The 21649-nt window shown below is 48.3% G+C and overlaps 1 protein-coding gene across 2 annotated transcripts in view; it reads left to right on the forward strand.

The window, feature by feature from the left end:
* Positions 1–2928: 2928 nt before the first annotated feature.
* The window catches only part of LOC138511292 (uncharacterized), a 250243-nt gene continuing 231522 nt past the window's right edge, over positions 2929–21649 (forward strand). The window contains exon 1 of one of the 2 annotated variants that reach the window (XM_069626839.1): positions 2929–3130. Coding sequence is in view for 1 of the 2 variants with exons in the window: in XM_069626838.1 (XP_069482939.1) it covers positions 3707–3764 (58 nt within the window). In the remaining variant the exon portion in view is untranslated. Of the gene's footprint in view, positions 3131–3167; positions 3765–21649 lie in introns of those variants that run through there. The other variant, XM_069626838.1, reaches the window with a different exon arrangement.

A 21649-nucleotide genomic window follows, 5' to 3' on the forward strand; every position in this document is an offset into this window, starting at 1 on the left:
CTTTTAATGGCACCTCTAATAATGTCCTTTTTCTAGTTTTCAGGTGCCGGGATGCTGCGGGCTTTATATCCGTTGCCACTGCACGTGCCGATGCACGTAAGTATAATGATCGTTGGCCGCTTTTAATGGCACCTCTAATAATGTCCTTTTTCTAGTTTTCAGGTGCCGGGATGCTGCGGTTGATGCGGCCGCTTCTGCGCGTGCAAAAACTGGTAAGTTAAGATGAATGCGACTGCCTTCACCCGAACCCCTTTTTAATTATGTCCTTTGCCTTTCAGGTGCAGAGAAGCTGCCGAAGAGAAGGCCGCGGTTAGCTCCGTTGCAATCACGGATGGATCAGGTAAGCGGGCGCGGCTGCGAGCGAGTTGCACTTTTCTAACCTTATGTTTATTCTTTGCAGGTTTTGCCAGTGACTGGATTCCGGGATCTGGTAAGTATTGCTCTGTGTCTTTCTTCATCCACAGGTTGCTGCGCGGAAGCTGAAGATGACTCTGGACCTGGAATGCAGGAGCCGACTCGGTGAGCGTCCTGCTGCTGCTGCAGAATAACGCGAAGCACGTGTTTTCCATCGGGCGTGGTTTAAATAGCAGAGAAGTGCTTCCAGTGTGTGTTCTTCCACCGGTTCCACCCAGGTAAGAAAAGAGTTCCTGAATGGAGGGAATAGTTCCTCCCTGCCCTGATGGCTGGGGACTTCAACCAGACTGGATTGTTCTGGGTAAATATGCAGCATGGTCTGCCTCAGGTAAGTCTACCCAAGCATTATTACACTGTTTATCAATATGAGCCCGGCGCCTATGGTGCCGCGACTGAAACCCTTCATGAGCCTGGCGCCAAAGGCGCCAGGACACGGTCCAAAGGGCCATTGTAGGGGTCTGCTGGGTCCAGAGTAGTGGAAGACGGGTCTGCTTCCGAGGGCGCTGGGCCAGTCCTGGCCCCTCGGGAGTAGCGCCCATGACACATGCAACCTCTGCCGAATGCTGCTGTTCGACTTGCTACTCAGTCTTGCCTGGAGTCAACATGTTTCAACAGGTTTGGTTAGACTGGCTGCCCCTGGTCACACATATAACCTTTAAGAGCTTCTGTATTCTTCACGAAGCCTTCCATGATGTAGGTTAATCTGACCGGTACATTTCATTGCTACATGCTGATTTGTTCTCCAAGATCGGCAGAGAGAACCTTTCCTGAGACTCCCAATATTTCAGAGGTGACGGGTTTGGTGGTAGGTGCTTTTCTGTCTTAACTCTGATGCCCAACAAGGCCGAAACATGTCTGGGGATGCTTGTGCTCTCGTGCACAAGGAATGTGACCTAGCAGTTCAGGCTTGACGGCCCCTTTTGGGATGGGACCAAGCTTCTTCGCATATGGTCTTTCCCCTTCTGTAATGGCTTGGCAGGCTGAAAAACAATGTTCTTTAAGGTCGCCCTGAGCAGTGCCTGTGGTTATGATTTATTCAATACCTTCCAGCTATCAACTTTTGGTTTTGCTGCAGTCACCTGGAGTGAGATGGGTATGCCCAGACTTGGGTCTCAAGTCCGCTGGGCCTAGAGACCCAAGCTACTCCTCCCTGATGATGCCCAACAAGGCTGAAACATGTCTGGGGATGCTTGTGGTCTCGTGCAGAAGGGATGTGACCTAGCAGTTTGGGCTGGACTTCACCTTCTGGGGTGGCCCAAGCCTCATTTGCTTATGGTGTTTCCCCCTCTTTAATGTCTTGGCAGGCTGAAAAACGAGGGTCTGTAAGGTCGCCCTGAGCTATGCCTGTGGTTATGATTAATGCAAAACCTTCCAGCCATCACCTTTTTGTTTTGCTAAGTCACCCCGAGTGGGACAGTAAGGCCTAGACGTTGGTCCCGAGTCTGCCCAGGCTAGAGACCCAAGCTACTCCTCCCTGATGATGCCCAACAAGGCTGAAACATGTCTGAGGATGCTTGTGGTCTCGTGCAGAAGGGATGTGACCTAGCAGTTTGGGCTGGACTGCACCTTCTGGGGTGGGACCAAGCCTGATTTGCATGTGGTCTTTCCCCCTCTATAATGGCTGGGCAGGGTGAAAAACGAGGGTCTGTAAGGTCGCCCTGAGCAGTGCCTGTGGTTATGATTTATTCAAAACCTTCCAGCCATCACCTTTTGGTTTTGCTGTAGTCATCCGGAATAGGATGGGTATGCCCAGACTTGGGTCCCAAGTCCACTGCGCCTAGAGACCCAAGCTACTCCTCCCTGATGATGTCCAACAAGGCTGAACATGTCTGGGGATGCGGTCTTGTGCAGAAGGGATGTGGCCTAGCAATTTGGGCTGGACTGCCCCTTATGGGGTGGGACCAAGCCTGATTTGCATAAGGTCTTTACTGTTCTGTATTGGCTTGGCAGGTGAAGAACGATGGTCTGGAGTGTTGCCCAGAACCGTGCACGTGGTTATGATTTATTCCAAACCTTCCAGCCATCACCTCTTGGTTTTGCTTTAAGGTTTGCATTTATTCAACCACTGGAGCAATTTAATCCTCTGTTCCAGCCACACTCGAACCAAACACACACACCCCTCACCGACTAACTATTTACACAACCATACAAACGAAACCATTATTTCTCGAAAGCCCAATTCATACAACCGTGCATTTGAGCATCTATTCTGTCAAACGACGAACCCACTCACCCGTCCGTCCTACCAGCACAGTAACTCGCTCTCACTGACTGCAGAGCGCTCAGGCTTCCCATGGCTATGCGTCCTGTATTTTTTTTCCGTTTGGATAACGGGAGTTTCCCCCCCCCCCCCAATTTGAAACAATGTAGGGTAACTGCAAGTCGCAAAATTCCTAGCAAACATAGGGTTGGATGGCCTTCTCGCACATGGCCACGAAAAACGTGAGAGCACTGTGACTCCGCCCCCCAAGAACTACACGCTTACACTAACGCATGCACCCCTTCACCCACACAAGCAACAAAGACGTTCCCTTTTCGTCGAGAAGTGCTTGAACTCCTGTGCGTTTAATGGAAAGGGCAAAAGAACGGGGAAAACAGACCTGTGTACGCTAGGAACACCGAACAAGGGACACCCAGACAGCTCTGCGGACGTCACTTGCCACTGCACAGCGAATGAAATTCTGAAAGCACCCTCAAAAAAAGGACCTGTGATAAGGTGCCTGTTGTTACACAACTCTCATGGAAATCAAAAACAAACGCGTGCTTGGTGGCAAGTATGACTGGGTCCATGGGGGAAAGGGGAAGCAGGCGCTGGGCCCCACCAGCTCTGCCTCCCCAGCTCCCCTCACCCTCCCCTTCCCTCGGCGGCGGCTTCTTCTGCTTAGCATTCCCCTCCACAGCGCCTAAGTGACTGCAGCTGCACCAGCCAGGACGCGGCTGCGGATCAACGCAGGCTTTCTCTGCAAAACTCCTTCCCCACTCCCCCTCTTTGGGGGGGGGGTTCCGTGCATCCTGTCTTTTCCCACCTCCTCGTTTTCTCATCCCTACGCGAAGACCAACGTCGCGGTGCACTCACTATTCCGCGCGCCACCACAGAGGCTTTCTCCACCTCCGACCATTTAAGCAATTGCTTGCTGCATTCCTGCCCACAGCACTTTTCATTTTTCACAGAAACTTTTTTTTTTTTAGCCCAAACGCGTGTTCGTTGTGTGTTTGGCGCTGGGGGGGGGGGGGGATTACTTGCACTGCCCGGCGATGTAGTTGCCCCCCCGCGCGTTGCTAAGGAATTACAATGGAACCCTGGACGTGGAGCCTACGCTGCTTGTGCCTCCTCCTCCTCAGCCTTCAAGGTAAGTCATTCTGCAGGCCCCGCTGAGGCCCTGCAAAAGTGAGGGGGCGTAGCCCCCGTCTGCTATCTGGAACACCATTCCCTGGTTCCCCCAGACCACCAGCGAACCTGGAACAGCCCGAGCCACCTCAAAATCCAAGCCTAGTTAAAAAGAAAATTAAATTCGGCTTCATGCCTCTAAGGGTGGCACCGGGTATCGAACCTGAACTGTCCTCTTGGCCCAGTTAGAGGCTGCCTTTGGCACCCGATTACGATTTGTTGTTTATTTATATTAACTAATGCACGCCCCATTACATTTGGGAGGTGCTTGCCCACACCTGCATGTATAGTCTTTGCACTCTGGGGCTTGTAATACTGAGTTCATGATGGGAAATGCAGGATTACAATTCCCAGGATGCAAGCAAAATGGGCTGAGCACCTCCTTATAGAATGGGGCATGTTGGAATGTGTGGCTACGTGTACAATTCATAGCTGTCGAGTTGCCCACTGCCATGCGTGACACCCCGGGCGAGACATGAAGTTTTTTCTCAGCTGCATGCTGGGACTTGTAGGCCCATCCTTATAATGTGAAAAACGAAACTACAGGTTCCAGCATGAAATTGGTAACTTGGCAGCTATGTAAATAGGGGTGCTGAGAAAAATAAGTGAAACCAGCCCATGTATACAGATCGTTGACCTCTTTTGCAGCTATGTGGTGTTATGTTTTTTCCCGAAATATAGCAACACGTTAGTAATAGATTTGCCTCCCCCGTTTCTTCTTACAGCCCCTTTCCTGCATAATCCAGAGATCTCAAGCTGTTCCATATCACACAGTGCTATTTTTTTTCCTTCGTATATGCACTCTGTGACCTGAAGCCCTTTAGACATTTATAATGGGGAGAAAGCAGAACTGTAGTATCAAAATGCGGGCAACTTCAGATCGTGTTTATATAGCACACAATGTGGGTGTCTTGAGGCGCTAGAGTTAAAATAGCTAGGCCATTAATGTCCATCGTGTTATATGATGGCTTAATTATAGTAACAGAAGTCTTTTACTAATGCGGAATGCGGGTTCAATGTGAATGTCTACACGTATTAATGCTCGTTATATTAATGCATTGCACATGTCAATTTATAATACTGATTTTTATCTACAATATAGCAAAACCGTTATGATACGTGTCATTTATGATGTGCTCCAATGCCATTGGTGTCCCCCCAGCCCATAGCGCTTGCGGTATTAGTCCTGCGATATGTAATACATAGCACTGAGTAGGATTTAAAGAAGTGTAAACATCTGGCACACTTATGCTTGCGGAATCTAATCGTCTGTATGCCCCTGGTACGTATCGGCATGGTTTAATACTATGCATTCAATATGGTTTGTGTTTGACTGTCAGTGACTAGTGCATAGTGCAGGTCTGGCAACATTGTATCAGATGCTCGTACATGGTGCAGGTCTGGCAACATTGTATCAGATGCTCATGCATGGTGCAGGTCTGGCAACATTGTATCAGATGCTAGTGCATGGTGCAGGTCTGGCAACATTGTATCAGATGCTAGTGCATGGTGCAGGTCTTGCAACATTGTGTCAGATGCTAGTGCATGGTGTAGGTCTTCCCACATTGTCTCAGACTTTAGTGCATGGTGCAGGTCTGGCAACATTGTATCAGATGCTCGTGCATGGTGCAGGTCTGGCAACATTGTATCAGATGCTAGTGCATGGTGCAGGTCTGGTAACATTGCATCAGATGCTAGTGCATGGTGTAGGTCTGGCCACATTGTATCAGATGCTAGTGCATGGTGCAGGTCTGGCTGCATTGTCTCAGATTCTAGTGCATGGTGTAGGTCTGGCCGCATAGTAGCAGGTTCTAGTGCAGGTCTGGCCGCATAGTATCAGATGCTAGTGCATGTTGCAGGTCTGGCTGCATTGTCTCATATTCTAGCGCATGGTGTAGGTCTGGCCACATTGTATCAGACGGTATTGCATGGTGCTGGTCTGGCCACATTATATCAATCGCTAGTGCATGGTGCAGGTCTGGCCACATTGTATCAGACACTAATGTATGACGCAGAACTGCCCGCATTGTCTCAGATTCTAGTGCATGGTGTAGGTCTGGCCAAATTGTATCAGACGGTAGTGTATGGTGCCGGTCTGGCCACATTTCATCAGACACTAGTGTATGACGCAGACCTGGCCGGAATTGTCTCAGATTCTAGTACATGGTGTAGGTCTGGCCACATAGTAGCAGGTGCTAGTGCAGGTCTGGCCGCATAGTATCAGATGCTAGTGCATGGTGCAGGTCTGGCTGCATTGTCTCAGATTCTAGTGTGTGATGTAGGTCTGGCCACATAGTAGCAGGTGCTAGTGCAGGTCTGGCCGCATTGATGCTAGTGCATGTTGCAGGTCTGGCCGCATAGTATCAGATGATAGTTCATAGTGCAGGTCTGGCCGCATAGTAGCAGGTGCTAGTGCACCCATCCACCCTACTACACCTTCCTCTCTCATCTGACCTAGACTGCGGTCCCAGAGGGCGTTCAACCTATCAGCGCTTTCAGATCATACCAATGATATATAGAGCTCTATATAAATGCCAAATAACATAACATAGTGCAGGTGTGGCCTCATTGTATTAGATGCAAGTGCATGGTGCAGGTCTGGCAGCATAGTATCATATTCTAGTGCATGGTACAGGTCTGGCCGCATAGTAGCAGGTGCTAGTGCATAGTACAGGTGTGGCTGCCTTGTATCAGATGCAAGTGCATGGTGCAGGTCTGGCAGCATAGTATCATATTCTAGTGCATGGTGCAGGTCTGGCAGCAAAGTATCATATTCTAGTGCATGGTGCAGGTCTGGCAGGATAGTATCAGATGCTAGTACATAGTGCCGGTCTGGTCCCAATGTATCAGATGCTAGTGCATAGTGCCGGTCTGGCCCCATTGTATCAGATGCTAGTGCATGCATGGGTGGACTGGCCTGTGGGGAACTCTGGAGATTTCCCGGTAGGCCTCTGCATCCTGGGCCTCTTTTGTATTTTAACGTGTCCTTTCCAAATGTTCTCATAGGAACAGGGTTGGGCTTGCTGAAAATGTGTAATCTGGTGCCACTTTGAACATTATTTCCCGGGCCTGTTTTGTTTCCCATCCACCCCTGAGTGCATAGTGCAGGACTGGCCGCATTGTATCATATTCTAGCGCATGATGCAGGTCTGGCCGCATAGACTCAGGTGCTAGTGCAGGTGTGGCCGCATTGTATCAGATGCTAGTGCATGGTGCCGGTCTGGCCACGTTGTATCAGATGCTAGTGCATGGTGCCGGTCTGGCCACGTTGTATCAGATGCTAGTGCATGGTGCAGGTCTGGTCACGTTGTATCATGACGCATTGTAAGTATGGCTGGCACTATGGTTGGAATGTCTGTGATAAGCCAGTGGGAAGGGGTTACTACCAACTGATTACAAATTGCTGATCTTGAGTTGGCATCCTGGCCTAGAGTAAATCGAGGTACGACATTCATTCATCGCAGTTATTTTTTTCGAGTAGTTTTTTGCAGAACATTTTTGACCGAAAAATATGGGGGTGAGGTATGGGCCTATAATGGGTAGGGGAGTAACAGGCATTAAATAATAGTTGAGAGGGGTGGCCTTAGAGCCCTTTAGACAGCACGCATGCAATGGATGGGAAGCAGGTTAACTCCGACACCAAATAATCGAACCAACGCAGGAAGATAGCAAAAGGTTTCTGTTTTATTATCAATTGTAAGCCAACTATGTACTATCATTATGGCCTCGATATACCATGGTGCCTAATAAGACCCAACTTGAGGATTTGCCATTGTATATAGTGCATACTGATTACTAACTTACGATCTGCGTAGAATACGCCGTACCATACTCGGCACCATGAACTGAGTTAATTGAAATCCTGATCCTTCATCAAAATCACTATACAAATTGTCTGCATTAGCATCGAGATCCATCGAATGCTCATAAATTGTTGCAGCTATTTGAAAAGTACAGCCGGTCTGATAGCACAGCAAGTAGAGCGCTCGCTTTGACATCTGTGCAGAGCCTGTTCACGCAGGTCGAGGTTGATAAATGAGCACCACACACCGTGGGTAATAATAAGCAGCGCTCAGATACCCGAGGGTTCGTAGCACTATATAAATGCTAAATTATTATTATTGCTGCTGGTCTTCATGCAGTACATATACCATCTCTGAAAATGCTATATTAATACCTTGCTAATCACTGTTTGGTCGGTCAACTCAGGCGCACGGCATTATGACTTAAAGTTATACTTATTGAGACTATGTATTCACTAATGTGTGTTCCGTGCTTGCTTGTCGTGGCCAATCCTGGCCCCCGCTTCATCTGTGTGCGTATCTATGCCTTCGCAGCTTGTACCTATTAGTAGACTGCACATTAGACAATGGCGCATTAGTAGTTATAACCTGTGTCATTCTGTGCCTTAACTACTACTCTTTGCCAGCTCGCTTCATCGTAGCTCGGATTCTCTACTTGCCCTGTATTCTACTCCTACTTGATCAACGCCGAACTAGCTTGTCATACGGTTATACTGCTCGAACTATTACATATATTGTAATAGGACTGCTAGTAAAGTGATCATTTGCCGGGCCCAGCCAGCCTCTGCCATTTAGACACTGATGTACGCTCATACCTGTGTGTTTTTTTTTTTTTTTACTGTTCTCTTGCTATTGCCCATCCTGTCTTACAATACTTTTTGGATGAAAATCGACACCATAGACCATTATCTTTAAGTGAGACACACGCAATACTATAAATGGTACACATTGGTACCTATGTAACTCTTTAGATTAGCCATGATGCAATCTCTTCAAATGTTGGTCTTAATCATAAATTAAGTTAATTTATTGCGACCTGTCTACATTAGCATCTATTGTAGGCAATCCTATTCCACTACCTATGGGCACCTCAACCAACCCAAGGGTACTAGCCACATGCTTAACCATGGCATCTAACCTCCCGCCATCGGCACGCATACCACCATCAATATTTTTACAACCATGTTCATATTCGGAATTCTATCACCATCGGAGACTAACACCAGTACGCCTACATACTGTACCCAAAGCCCAAAACACAGCACCCCAGCATGTTAGCCGAGCTCTGAATGTTATCTCGTCTCCAAGTAACAGTTATCACCAAACGCACCATCTACCCTTAGCCATTCCATTGCCTACCAGACCATGCTCTTTAACAGACAGGAATCTCAGACTTAGATCGAGATTTAGACTACCAAACGACCCTACCTCTAGCAAAGTTGGTATCACAGCAGCCCTCACCCCAGCTAAAACAGCCACGCTACCTCATGTTGCCAAAAATAACCTGAAGACACCGAAGGCCAATCAAAATATCACCACACCTATCATTGAAGCAGGCCTTATTAATGCTAGGTCACTGTCAGCACACGCACTGGATATAGCTGACTTCATCACACTCCATGACCTCAACTTTATTGCAATTACTACGGAGACTTGGCTTCACTCTGCCTCAGGCCCATCACTTGCGCTTGCCATCCCGGATAACTATTCCATCATCCGATTAGACGAAGACGTCAACGCCTCGAAAGGAGGAGGTACTGCCTTTATTTACAAAACTGCATTAGGCCTCAGACAAGTCAATAACCAACCCATGCACTCAGCAGAAATACTCTCCATGGAACTAACCTACAGCTACTATCACATTCCATTTGATCTACCGCCCACCAGGCCCAACCACTACATTTGAAAATGATATCTCTGACTTGTTATCATCCAACACTAACCGTAACTCCTAAGTCATTATCTTGGGCGACTTTAATTTAGGTTTCCAAGAACCTAAAGATCCTAAAGCGCATGCTCTTATGGACACAATCTCTGAACTAGGGTACACACAACGGATAACCACACCCACACATAATAAAGGAAGAACACTAGATTGGCTAGCGGATCTAAACTGCAATATTGACATACTCTCTAATACACCATGTAACTGGACCGACCACTATCTAATCTCATTCACTATTAAAGCACTACCACCCAATCCTCAAACCAAAGCACGTGCCATGTCAACCAGAAATAAACGCAATCTAACCCTAGAAAAACTGTTACCACTGCTACAACCTATTACTCACCCAACTACAGCCCAGTCTGACCCATCAGCACTAGTAGACCTATACAATGAAACCATGCTTAATGCTATCAATACCATAGCGCCCCTTAAGCTACATAAAGCTAAACCGCGTGCACATCTTAATAACTGTTATACCCCGCACATAAAGTCTCTTAGGAAATTAAAAAGATCAGCTGAAAAACTATGGAAGTGCACACCTTCATTAGCAAATAAGGACATTTTCATTGCAGCCTCATTTAACTACAAGGTAGCAATTATCCAAGCCAAAAAGGATAGCTTCAATGACCACATTTCCAAAGCTAAATCCAGCACAGAGGAACTATTTAACATTCTGAAAGAATTGGAATCGCCTGTTCCACCTCCTGATGCCTGTATCAAAGATGCCGTATGGTGCACCAATATACAGAAGGCATTACAAGGCAAAATAACCTTGTTGCAAAATAAAATTGGAACTAAAAAAAATCTTTTCCCAGACACTGATCCCATTCAGGTCCCACCTCCTCACAATAGGAAGGGACTGCCCCAATTCAACTTCACTCCCCTCTCCATTAAAGAAGTGGAGACCATCATCCTGAAACTCAAACCTTCCAACTGTATGGGAGACACCTGTCCAGCTCCTCTCATCAAGAGGCCGCCAAAGAATTGGCTCCATTTATCACCTCTGTCGTCAATGCATCATCAAAATCTAGCATAGTACCTAATAATCTCAAAGACGCCTGGGTACTTCCATTGCTAAAGAAACCATCACTAGACCCTAATAACCCTTCAAACTACAGACCCATCACAACGGTTCCGTTCTTGTTAAAAATACTGCACCGAGCAGCGTATCTGCAGATACAGCATTATCTGGAATCTAATAACCTACTAGGACTGAGACAATCTGGATTCAGATCCAAACAGGGGACAGAAACAGCACTTATTGATCTCAAAACTGAAATCCAGACATTGAAAGATAAGGGAAAACTTGCCCTGCTACTTTTACTCAACCTATCAGTGGCATTTGATCTGGTGAACCATAAAATCTTATGTAAACGCCTCTCATCTGCTGCACACTTCTCAGACCAAGCTAATGCTGGGATTGAGTCCTTCCTCAACAACAGATCCATGAGGGTCTTTGCAACTTCATCCTCTGCCTCACCAACCTCATCGGCCTCTGGGGTTCCACAACGATCTTGTGTGTCCCCTACTCTCTATAATGTGTTCACCAAGCCCTTATTCGATAAACTTGAATATCTGGGTGTCGCATACACCAATTACGCATATGACACTCAGCTACTCATCCCTATTACTGGTGATCACATTGCAGACAGTAAGACCCTCAATGACATCTACCTCATTGCACAAGCGTGGATGGCGAAGCACAAACTCTGTTTCAATGACGAGAAGACAGAGTTGCTTTTCCTAGGATCCAGCGTCAACCTGAACAAGCTGGGTGCTATATTCACCTCCTTCAATATCAATATATTCAAAGTTGCCAATGCCGTGAAAACACTGAGTCTACATAGATGCTGCACAAACCCTAAAAAGACAAACAAACGCCTTGGCATCCTCCACAGCTTACACATACATGTAAGCTCATCACTGCCTGCCGCCCATACTTGTCTACAACACTGCATCACAATAGCCAGAGCACTTGTTTTATCTAAGCTCGACTATTGCAGTGCACTTTATCTGGGCACTTCACAACAAAACCTCATCAAAATGCAAGTTATGCAAAATAATGCTATCAGAGCAGCTCTAATCATCCCTAGGACACAACACATCTATGTAACCAGGCACACCATAAACTGGCTCAACATTAAGCAAAGAATTGACCTCAACAAAATGCAAGTTATGCAAAATAATGCTATCAGAGCAGCTCTAAACATCCCTAGGACAAAACACATCTCTGTAAGTAGGCACACCATAAACTGGCTCAACATTAAGCAAAGAATTGACCTCAAAACTATCTCCCTCACCCATAAGTGCCTCTCCAACCAAGCTTCCACCTACCTATCCAACACCATATCCAAATAAACATCTACACGGCCTACCAGAACAGCCAAGTCTCACTGCGTTACCATTCCATGATTTAAACAACAGCGTGCAGGTGGGGTTAGTTTCCCAGTCCTCGCTGCCAAAAAATTGAATGCTTTACCAGTATCTCTAAGAGAGGAACCATCATTCCTCCTTTTCCGAAAAAAAGCGAAACTTTGGCTACATGAGCAAGACCTCAATCTGATTACATAATCTGATAGGCCAACTGTGGTTATCGCTACCTGAAGTACTCTTTGAACACTGTATATATGTAATGTAATTATTTTTTAAACATCTATGTCTGTTGTACCTACTACTGACTTATGCAGATCTGTAAATATTCCTATTGTATTCCTCTCTGTATTACTGGTTGTATTTCTGTAACTTGGATGAAAAGCACCCTGATGCCCATGGGCTTGGCAGCGCTATACAAATTAAAAAAACTAAATAGTCTAAAACGGGCATTTACAACGGACATCAACAGACGTTCGCTCAAGTCTTTCGTACATTTCATAAAAAATCACAGTTATATAGTAAAAATTCGTCCTACGTGACGTCATACTATGTGGCAAATAAGAAAAACCTACACGGGATTGTGATACACTCAAGGGGAATATCTAAGTATACTTTTTATACTGGGTAGGATTGTGATTGGGTGCCTACTGCCAAGTGGACAACTTGTGCCCACCTCTGTTACAAGTGATCATCAACATTATTAAGTACACAGTATATCATTGGCTCTCAAACTAGAAGGCCCTTCATTATACGACCCTCTACAATTGGTTGGCACACTTGTGCCATGTCTGGAACATTCAGCTCACTTAGCAGCCCGTACATTTATACCCAGGTGCCAGGAGGTGGACATGACTTTACCTCCCCACCCAATTAGCCCAACGTCTCTCATCACCCATGCCTTCTGCATGAAGATTGTCTTTGAACTTGACCTTTCAGTGCATTCCTGTCTGTGAGAATAGAAGGGAGTGCGGGCACGCACTATCGATTGTTCTAGAACTCCAAGTCCAACTCTGTTCCCATCCTTGGCTCACATGACAGGAGACCACGATTTGGACCATTTTGCAGTAATTAAATGTCTTAAATGTATAAAACTTGGCACGGTTGGTGTTCTTTCTTTGCACCTTAACAAGGGATGATTCAGCTTTTTACGTTCACTGCCTTGAGAATAGATAACTGGCCTTGGCTTGCTACACATTAATAAAAGGCCAGACAGCTTCCTCATTCAAATCCACAATCTCAACTAATTCTTGCTGCGACACAGTTCCAGGTCCTTCTTTTCCATGGGTCTGAAATAATGAAACAGATGTCCAGGTTATATACAATGGCTGCTCCGCCAGCTTCTAAAGTCACTTAATCTACTTGCGTTGCTGCATCTGTACAATTATTGAACGGCTTGCTTTTTCTACAGTGTGTCACACACATGCAATCTTTTTTTTGCATATGAAAGTTCATGCAATTCTTAACTTTGTCATCAGTTTCTATATGGCCCGTTCATTCTCTTCAGCTATTCTTTTTAGTGCATCACACTCGGTTCTTGTGACATCACTAGCTCCTATTTCGCTTTCTCATATCCCTTCGGGGACTTCCTCCCTCAAATTAACATCTCTTTGGGAATAAATCGTATAGGGCTTTCTCAGGGGGTATCTTCTATCAAATATTCTCTTTGGTATGGTCGCAACCGTTGGTGTCAGGCATAGCACAATCTCAGGCTCCCAACATACCGGAAATAGGGGGGCAGGACTTCCTGCAGAGATATTCAGCTGCTCCTCTACAGGAGTTTGGGGGCCCCCCAAATGAAAAATGAAAACCCCACACCAGGGAACCGACACCAGCCTGGAGCAATGAGAAGACCCCAGGTGCACGAACAGGCGGGTCACCCAACCGAGAACCCGACATACGCGGAACAGACAGGAATGGCCAAGCCACCCCGCACCAACAGACACTGTGGGCAAACCCCCTCGAAGACCCATACCCCTGAAGGGAGGCCCTGAACCAGAGCCAAAGCCCACAGGGTAGGCACAAGAAAACCAGCCAAATGCCTCCCACCCGTCCCCATGGGGAAAGACGAATAAGCCCAAGGGGACCAGGCATGCCAGAAGAAGGGCAGATCCACAGGACCGATGGAAGCACAACACCAGAAAACCCACTGCCCTAGCTGAGAGGAAGCCAAGTGACAAGGTGTCTCGAGCAGAGTGTTTGAATGCCCCGAGAACAAGCGCACAAGACAACCCCTCCTCCAGAGTCCATGGAATGGAAAGCCGCAGGCACCAGCCAGGAAAAGGCCCCCACAAAAGCCATATACAAGGGCATGGGGCACCAGACAAGGGCCCCCTCAGATCACCAGGCCAGTAACACTTGCCCCAGCAGCCATGGAGGACCACCCGCCAAAGGGGCACACAGCAACCAGAGGAGCGGGAAGGAGAGGAGACATGCTGCAAACTACAACCCACGGCATGGAAGACCGAGCCCAGTGGAAGAGCCAAGAAGAGGGTGGAGGAGCACAAACAGAACCCACAAGAAGCGGAAACAACCCCCACAACAGGACCCGAGCACTGGAGCCCCACACAGGAGATAGAACTGGCCAGGCACCCATATCCCTGAACAACAGAGCAAGCGGGAACCCCAGAGGCAGAAGCGCACCTGGAGGAGGATGAAAACCCAGAACAGACTGCCACGAAGCCTACCCGATGCCGCAAGCTGGCCAAGTCCCCAGCCGGACAGCAAGAGAAGGGACACAGTGGAGCGAGACACAGGTAGGCCACAGCCAAAACCCCAAAAGAAGAAACCAAAACCGACAGGCAGTGACCGAAGTGGCCCCCTGAGCGTCCTCGCCCCCAATCCAAATCTGCAGGGGGAACCGGCAACCAGCAAGCCAGGGACTGAGACAAAGAAACGCTTCAGAAGTCCCCTTCCCAGGCAGGGCCACCAAGGCCGATGGGCAGATAGCAGAGGAGAGGGGGAGGGCCACCACCCCCTCCAACCGCCCCACAGTCAGGAAGTTGAGAGAGCGTCCAGAACCTCAGACTGCGGGAGACAGGCACCCACCTGAACCCCAGAACAATAGGAGGCACAACCAATCCATCACAGCAGCATGAGGGAAGGCCCTGAACACCCATCAGCAAGGCAAGAGGGGTAGACAACCAGACGCACGCCCAGGATGCAGGCAGGTATGACCCATACAGCAGGAAAAAAGGGAGGAGAGAAGTCGGAAGGGCCCAGGAGATGGGAGCTCACCAGAGCCGCAGGGACCTACAAGGAAAGACAAGCGAGTGAGGACGGAACCCGAATGCGACCTCGCCGGGAGCCATGCAAGGACACTGGCTAGAGTTCCCAACCGGCAGAAAGACGAGTGGGAAAGATCCACCGACCTACCAGCGGCAGGGCTGAAAAACAGCCACAAGAGAAACAGCCTGCCCAAAATACCAGCAAGCCCCACCAGAAGCCCGAGGGGGATGCACAGCCCGTGCCCACTCAGAATCAGCCAGGTCCGTAAAGCAAAGAGGCAGAAATGCAAAGCAGTACAGTCCAGGGGGATGCAACCCAGCAGCCACTAAACAGCGGGACACAAATGTTCCGCATCCCCCTGCAACTTGCTGTGAGTAAAACCATCCCCACCCATGGGGCCACTGGGATCCACCAAATATGAACAGTAACTGTCATCAGGCATCACCACAGCAGTACACCAGCCTGAGCAGCAAAAGGAACCATGGTCCAGGACGCTGGGAGACACCAGATCAACCACAACATCCATCCAGATCTCCTAGTCCCTGCTCCCATGCAGGGGAGTGGATGGAGCTTTGGCCCTATTACGGTACCCTGGGACACATTTGGAGGGGCACAGACCGGAAGCTCGCAACGCAGCCAAAGGCAAACCCAAGCCCAACCAGAAAGCCAATAGTCCTCCAGGATGCCCACGTGGGAAATGAGGGAAGTCGACCATAGGCAGCAGGCTCTAAGCTGGAAAGCATGACCTCCACCACACACAGCCACAACACCTACCTGTGCCAGAGAAGAGACACGACTGCAGCCCCTCGCAAAAGGCCGACCAAGACTCCACGACATGCCATGGGGCACCCAACAACGGAGAAGCCGGTGAAGAAGGCCCACCCCCAACCAGGGAAACAGAGGCCCAACACCAGAAAGGCAGAGGGTAGGGCACACCCAACCCGCCAGAAACTACGCCACGCAGAAACGGCTGCCAACATGCCAAATGGGGGCCCACCCCCATTGCCTGAGACAAAAGAGGAAGCTGAAAGTGCATATGCACCGAAGGAGGTGCCAACAGGCCGGACTGGGGTCCCGCCTCCCAACCCCAGACCGCCCGACAATGAACGGGCAGCGAGGAGGACACGCCAAGAACATGACGAAAAGCAGCATCAGCCAACAGGCCGGAAAGTGGGACCCTGCCATTCCTGACCAACATCAAATGGGCAGCAGGGGGAGCATACCAACCCCCTCATTGCCAGGAAAGTGAAAACGCACTGAAGCGGGATACCAGCAAGGAGCAATGCTGCAACCGCCAGGAAATGCTCCCCCCCGGCCTGCAATGCGGGATCCCGATGCCGGCCCCAACTGCTCCAGAAAGCAACCAGGACCCAAGCCCCATAGAGGATCCTGGGCATTGCGCCAATTCGCTCCACTGGCCTCAAGCCTTGCAGGAGACCCAGGAGACCCTTACCTCACTGCAGCACAGTCACTGCCCCGCAGGAGACAGTAGCACATTGGATCTGCAGCTTCGTCATCCAGAGCCCCGCTCAAGAAGCTATCAGTTCCTGCCAGAGACAGGAAAAAAGAACTGGTGATTATGGGTAACTGAGAGAAATATATATATATATACTCCTGTATGGGAGGCAGACCCGCATATGTGATTACTGGGACGAGGAAGAGGGATGTGGAGGTAATGGGCTTTTCCACCTCCTGCCTGTCCATGTTTGATCCTTGGGGGTGATGTGTCGGTGCCTGGGCCTGTCGGGAATTATTGCTGGTGCATAGCCCTGTGTAAAGCAGCATTGTCTAAGTGGGTCTGGTGGTGGACTGAGCAGTCATGGCCAGAGCCCTTCCAGGTGCTCCCCAAAATCTGGCTGTCATAGCCATGCTCGAGAGTGGATGGTAATGCACTGGAATGTGGAGACAATGATGTAATCCAAGTCTCGGGTGTTGGTGAGGTGCGCGTTTCTTAACCCAAAGGCAAGCATGACATATAAGCACTGAAACTGTCTACCTACTGTGTTATAAAAAAACAATAAAACATATTTATAAAAATAATAAAAGTAAGTACAGGATGGTGTCTAAGAATACCACGAGCTCTGATGGGGGGGGGAGAGGGGCGAAGAGGGGGGCATACCTAGACTTAACTGAAGGGTAACTGGCAGCAAGGGGATTCATGAATTCCTTTGCTCTTGACCTTTCACCCCCAACGGCAGCTGCTTCGCTAACCCTCCCTCGCATTCTTCCACTTTCCTGTGCAAGTCTCCTTGTGTCTATCCCTCACTAGATTCCCTTTTTTTTAGTACCAAAGAACATGTTAGAATTGAGCCCCACTATAGATTGTAGATGCTCCCAGTATAATGCAATAACAGATCATTGCGTACTCTGCTTGATCAATGAGTGTTCGCGGTGTGGTAATTTTCCTCGCTTAGATTTACGACTAGTTTGTTACCGTCTGTGGTAAAGTAAGGTGTTGATGGAAGACTACCTTTTCCCTTGGTTAAGTGGTCTTATTGTGCACAAGGCACCTCTGCCCTTTCGGCAACCCTGGGTTCCCATTGAGCTGTGCAACGCTCCAGCAGTTTATCAGAGATTCCTGATCTATTTCTTACTGGTACTAGACATCAATTTATCATGGATTATTTAGAGGATATTTTGACGTATGTCTTGAAGTTGGGGCGCGTTTGTCCAGAATTGTTTATTTGCTAAGTCACCAAAGTGTGAATTTGAAAATCAAGGTGTTCAGTTTGTGTCTGTGTATATGTCCTTCCGCTTCACTGCCTAGCGAGTCAAAGACATGCCAGGTGTTTTGGAATTACTACCATCAGTCCTTGGCGGGCGGGCCCCTGTGCCCTGCCCCACCTCTTCCTTTCCCAGTCTCTCTCTGAGACACACGTTGCTGTCAGACCCCAAATTCAGCAGATGGTCACAGCGCACTGTAATGGAGGCAATGAATCTATTCATGGGCGTTAAACGCCTGCCGCATGGTGCACAATGCCCACTATTACTCTGTGTTAATCACTTCCCAGTTGTTCACTGCAGCTTTCTTAAACAGACCGATGATCGGCCAATTTTTTGGGAATATTTTCTCATTTTTTTGTTGTTGTTGTTTTTAAGATGAGACACTCTGTATTTCAAATAGGGGAGATTCTAATATGTGAGTTTAGTGCAGATGAACCACCTGCGCTTCATCACTTTACAGAAGACTTTTTGCAGCTTCACCCATCTTGAGAAACATGTAGCCTAGAGATGGGCGCGTATGAAAGCGCTATTGAAGCGGTTTTGTTGCAGGTACAGAGTTGCATTGAGTCACTGGCATAACGGGGCCCCGCACTCCCTGCGGTGCGGGGGCCGTGCCAACACATGTCCTGGGAGGGGGACCACCTTGGACAAAAAAAAAAAAAGATTTTTTTTTTAGTCCCTCTGCCTTCATGAAGAAATAATTTCTTTATGAAGGCAGGGTGACTACAAAAATAGACAATTTCTCTTTGAAGTCTGAGAGCTCCCCCACCCCATGACATGGAAGCCTCTAGACTGGAGGCGTCCACGTCATGAGGTGGGGGAGCTCTAGGACTTAAAAAAAGAAATAGTTTCTTTTTGAAGTCACTTTGCCTTCATAAAAAAATCATATCCATTATGGTGTGGTCCTTAACAGAAATAATTGCTTTACAAAAAGAAAAATTGCTTTCTGAAGTAATAGGGCTCCCCTCAACACCATGATGTGTGTGTGTGTGGGAGTGTATGGATAAAGGGTGCCCACTTAAATGTATTAGTGGGCTGCCTGTGTGAGTGTAGGGTGAAAGGGAGCACACTTAATGTATGCGTAACTGCCTGGTTGTGCCTGTATGGTGAAAGGGTGCACTCTTAAATGTATAGGTGGCTGCCTGTGTGAGTGTCGGGTGAAAGGGTGCACACTTAAATGTATGGGTGGCTGCCTGTGTGTGCCTGTATGGTGAAAGGGTGCACACTGGTGAAAAGGTACACACTTAAGTGTGTGGGTGGCTGGGTGTGCGCATGTGTGTGTATGTTAAATGGTGTGTGTACTTGTGGTCAGGGGCGCAACGAAACCTATCTTTTGGTGGGGGGGCAGGGAGTGCTAACCTTTCGAATGTTGGGAGATGTGCTAACTTCACGGGCGGTGGGGGAGGGGCAGACTTAATGGTGTGGGACATCCAACTTCTTTATGCATTATAATGAGACTGTTCTGGTGCAGTTTCAATGTTACATGCAGTTAACTCTCTCCTTTAAGCCTGAAAGCACTCACTTATGGACTGCTGTGAGAATAAGTGGTCTCCTGTCCCCTCTATACCCTTCCAATCACTTCCCTGGTATGCAAGTACTAAACCCACATCGAGATTTCAATTTCCTAAAAAATTATGCATTTGAATGCAGGTATTAACAGTGAAATGCTTTACGTTAGTAATTGCTGTGCCTTTGTTAACAGCGAAACCCAGGTGCTGTCTAACATCGGTGTCCTGTTCTGTCCGGCAACATCTCTGTAGATCAGCCAGGTCAAGTCAACATAGCCATAATGCCAAGGAGAGTGCTGTGGGGGAGGGTTGAAGCCCAGCCAACGCAGTGGTGTTGCACGACTACTTGTGTTTAATCCCTTGGTGACTTATTGGTAATCTTCATTACTCATAGCCCTATTCGTCCTCATCCCAGTAACTGTGTATTAGGCACTTTGACTCATACACACGTACTGGGATGAGGTAGAGGGACATGGAGGTAATGCCTGGCTTAGTTACCTGTAATCTGCATTACTCACAATCCCACTCTTCGTCATCCCAGTACTTAGCTATAAGGCAAGGAGCCCCATACGTAAGTATAGCATGACACAGTGAATCATTCCATCCTGATAAAAAGGCTCCATGACACCCTTGACGTCTCGGAGCGGGCACTGGACTGACGTAGCTCCTTCCTAACTGACCATTCCTCAAAAACCATTCTGGGTCCTTTCTCCTCCCCTTCTTCCTCCGCTACCTGTGGCGTCCCCCAGGGCTCCATTCTTTTGGCCGTGCTCTTTAACGTATACCTTTCCTGCTGGCACAACTCATTTCCTCCTTCTGCCACAACTTCCAGTTCTACAATGATGATACACAACTTTTCTACAAACTTCCCACTTCCCCCTTGCACCCTCCTTCATACCTGACTGCCGCGCTGCCCTCCAGGGCCTGGTGCACTGCCAATGACCCCTGCCTCAATGCCAGCATAACAGAGATTCTCCCTATTGGGTCCTCTGCACCATACTTATTCCCCACACTCTGGCTTACCTCCATGGGCCCCCTCCCTGCCCCTTCCACTGTAGCTAGGAATCTCTGAGTCATCTTAGACTCCTCCCTTTTCATCCCGCATATTCAGGACATTGTCAAGAAGTTCCACTTTTAGCTGTTGCTTCTCAAAGGGACTCTTCACTTCCTCATCTACCCCAGAGACTCAATGTTACCCGTGCTCTGGTTCGCTACAGGCTTGACTACTGCAATAGGCTCCTCCTTAATATTCCTTCCTCCACCCTGCGACCCCTCCAGCTAACCAGAATAGGGCAGCAAGACTTATCCTTGGCCTCATGCCCAGGGACAGCATCTCTCCTGCCCTACAAAGCCTTCACTGACTCCCGGTCACAGTACGGATTAAATTCAAATCCCTTTGTATCCTACAGAAGGCTATCTGGGGCCCAGTGACCCCTCTATCTTAAACGCTTTCTGAGCAAATACTCTTCTTGTAGACTCCTCTGTTCCTCTGGCACCAACTCCTTGCATGTTAAGCTCTTTGCTAAACAGAGAGCTGGTGGGCAATCACTTTCCTCGGCTGGCGCCCTCCTGTGGAGCATCCTCCATCTCCCTCTGCGTCTTGAGCAAGACCTCCTGAAGTTCTGAAAAAGCCTCAAGACCTTTCCTTTTTACCTCTTCCTTCAGGCACGCTGCTAATCTTACAACAGCGTGACTGATGTGCAAGGCCCTTAAGTATCCTCGGGGGGCCTTGACCCCGCCACCATATCTCTCGTCCCAGCCGCTGTCTTCTGCTGCACTTACTTAGGCTCACCCTACCCATGGGAGGTTGCACTCACGGTTCTTCTCCTCTTAGCACTTACCCTGCGCACTTCTCCATGAGCATCAAAGCACCTTATCCCTCCCTCCTCCCCCCTCTGCAAACACTCACAAGGCATAGTGGGTTAATCTCCCCTTCCCTTATTCTCATTATTTGTTTGTACTATTAATGCAACTATTTAACCTTGCTATAATTCATTGTCTACCTTCCCCTGTCGCCACCCTGTTTGCCCTGTGGGCGCTTTGAAACAGTTTTTGCTATTTGTATAAGCGTCTAATAAGTGACCATGAATAAGATAAATACATAAGCACTAGGACAAGGAAAAGGGACGTGGAGGTAATTCTGGGCAGAGAAGCTGATTTTGGGGAAGTGGAGGGAGGGAGAGGTCTGATGTGTGGGGATGTTGGTGGGTGGGGTGGGGTGGGATGGGGATTTTGCGATAATGCATAATGGGCATCCATGCCCAGG

The sequence above is a fragment of the Ambystoma mexicanum genome, chromosome 6p (assembly GCF_040938575.1).
Source record: "Ambystoma mexicanum isolate Mex_15411 chromosome 6p, UKY_AmexF1_1, whole genome shotgun sequence".
In the NCBI taxonomy this organism is placed as follows: Eukaryota; Metazoa; Chordata; class Amphibia; order Caudata; family Ambystomatidae; genus Ambystoma; species Ambystoma mexicanum.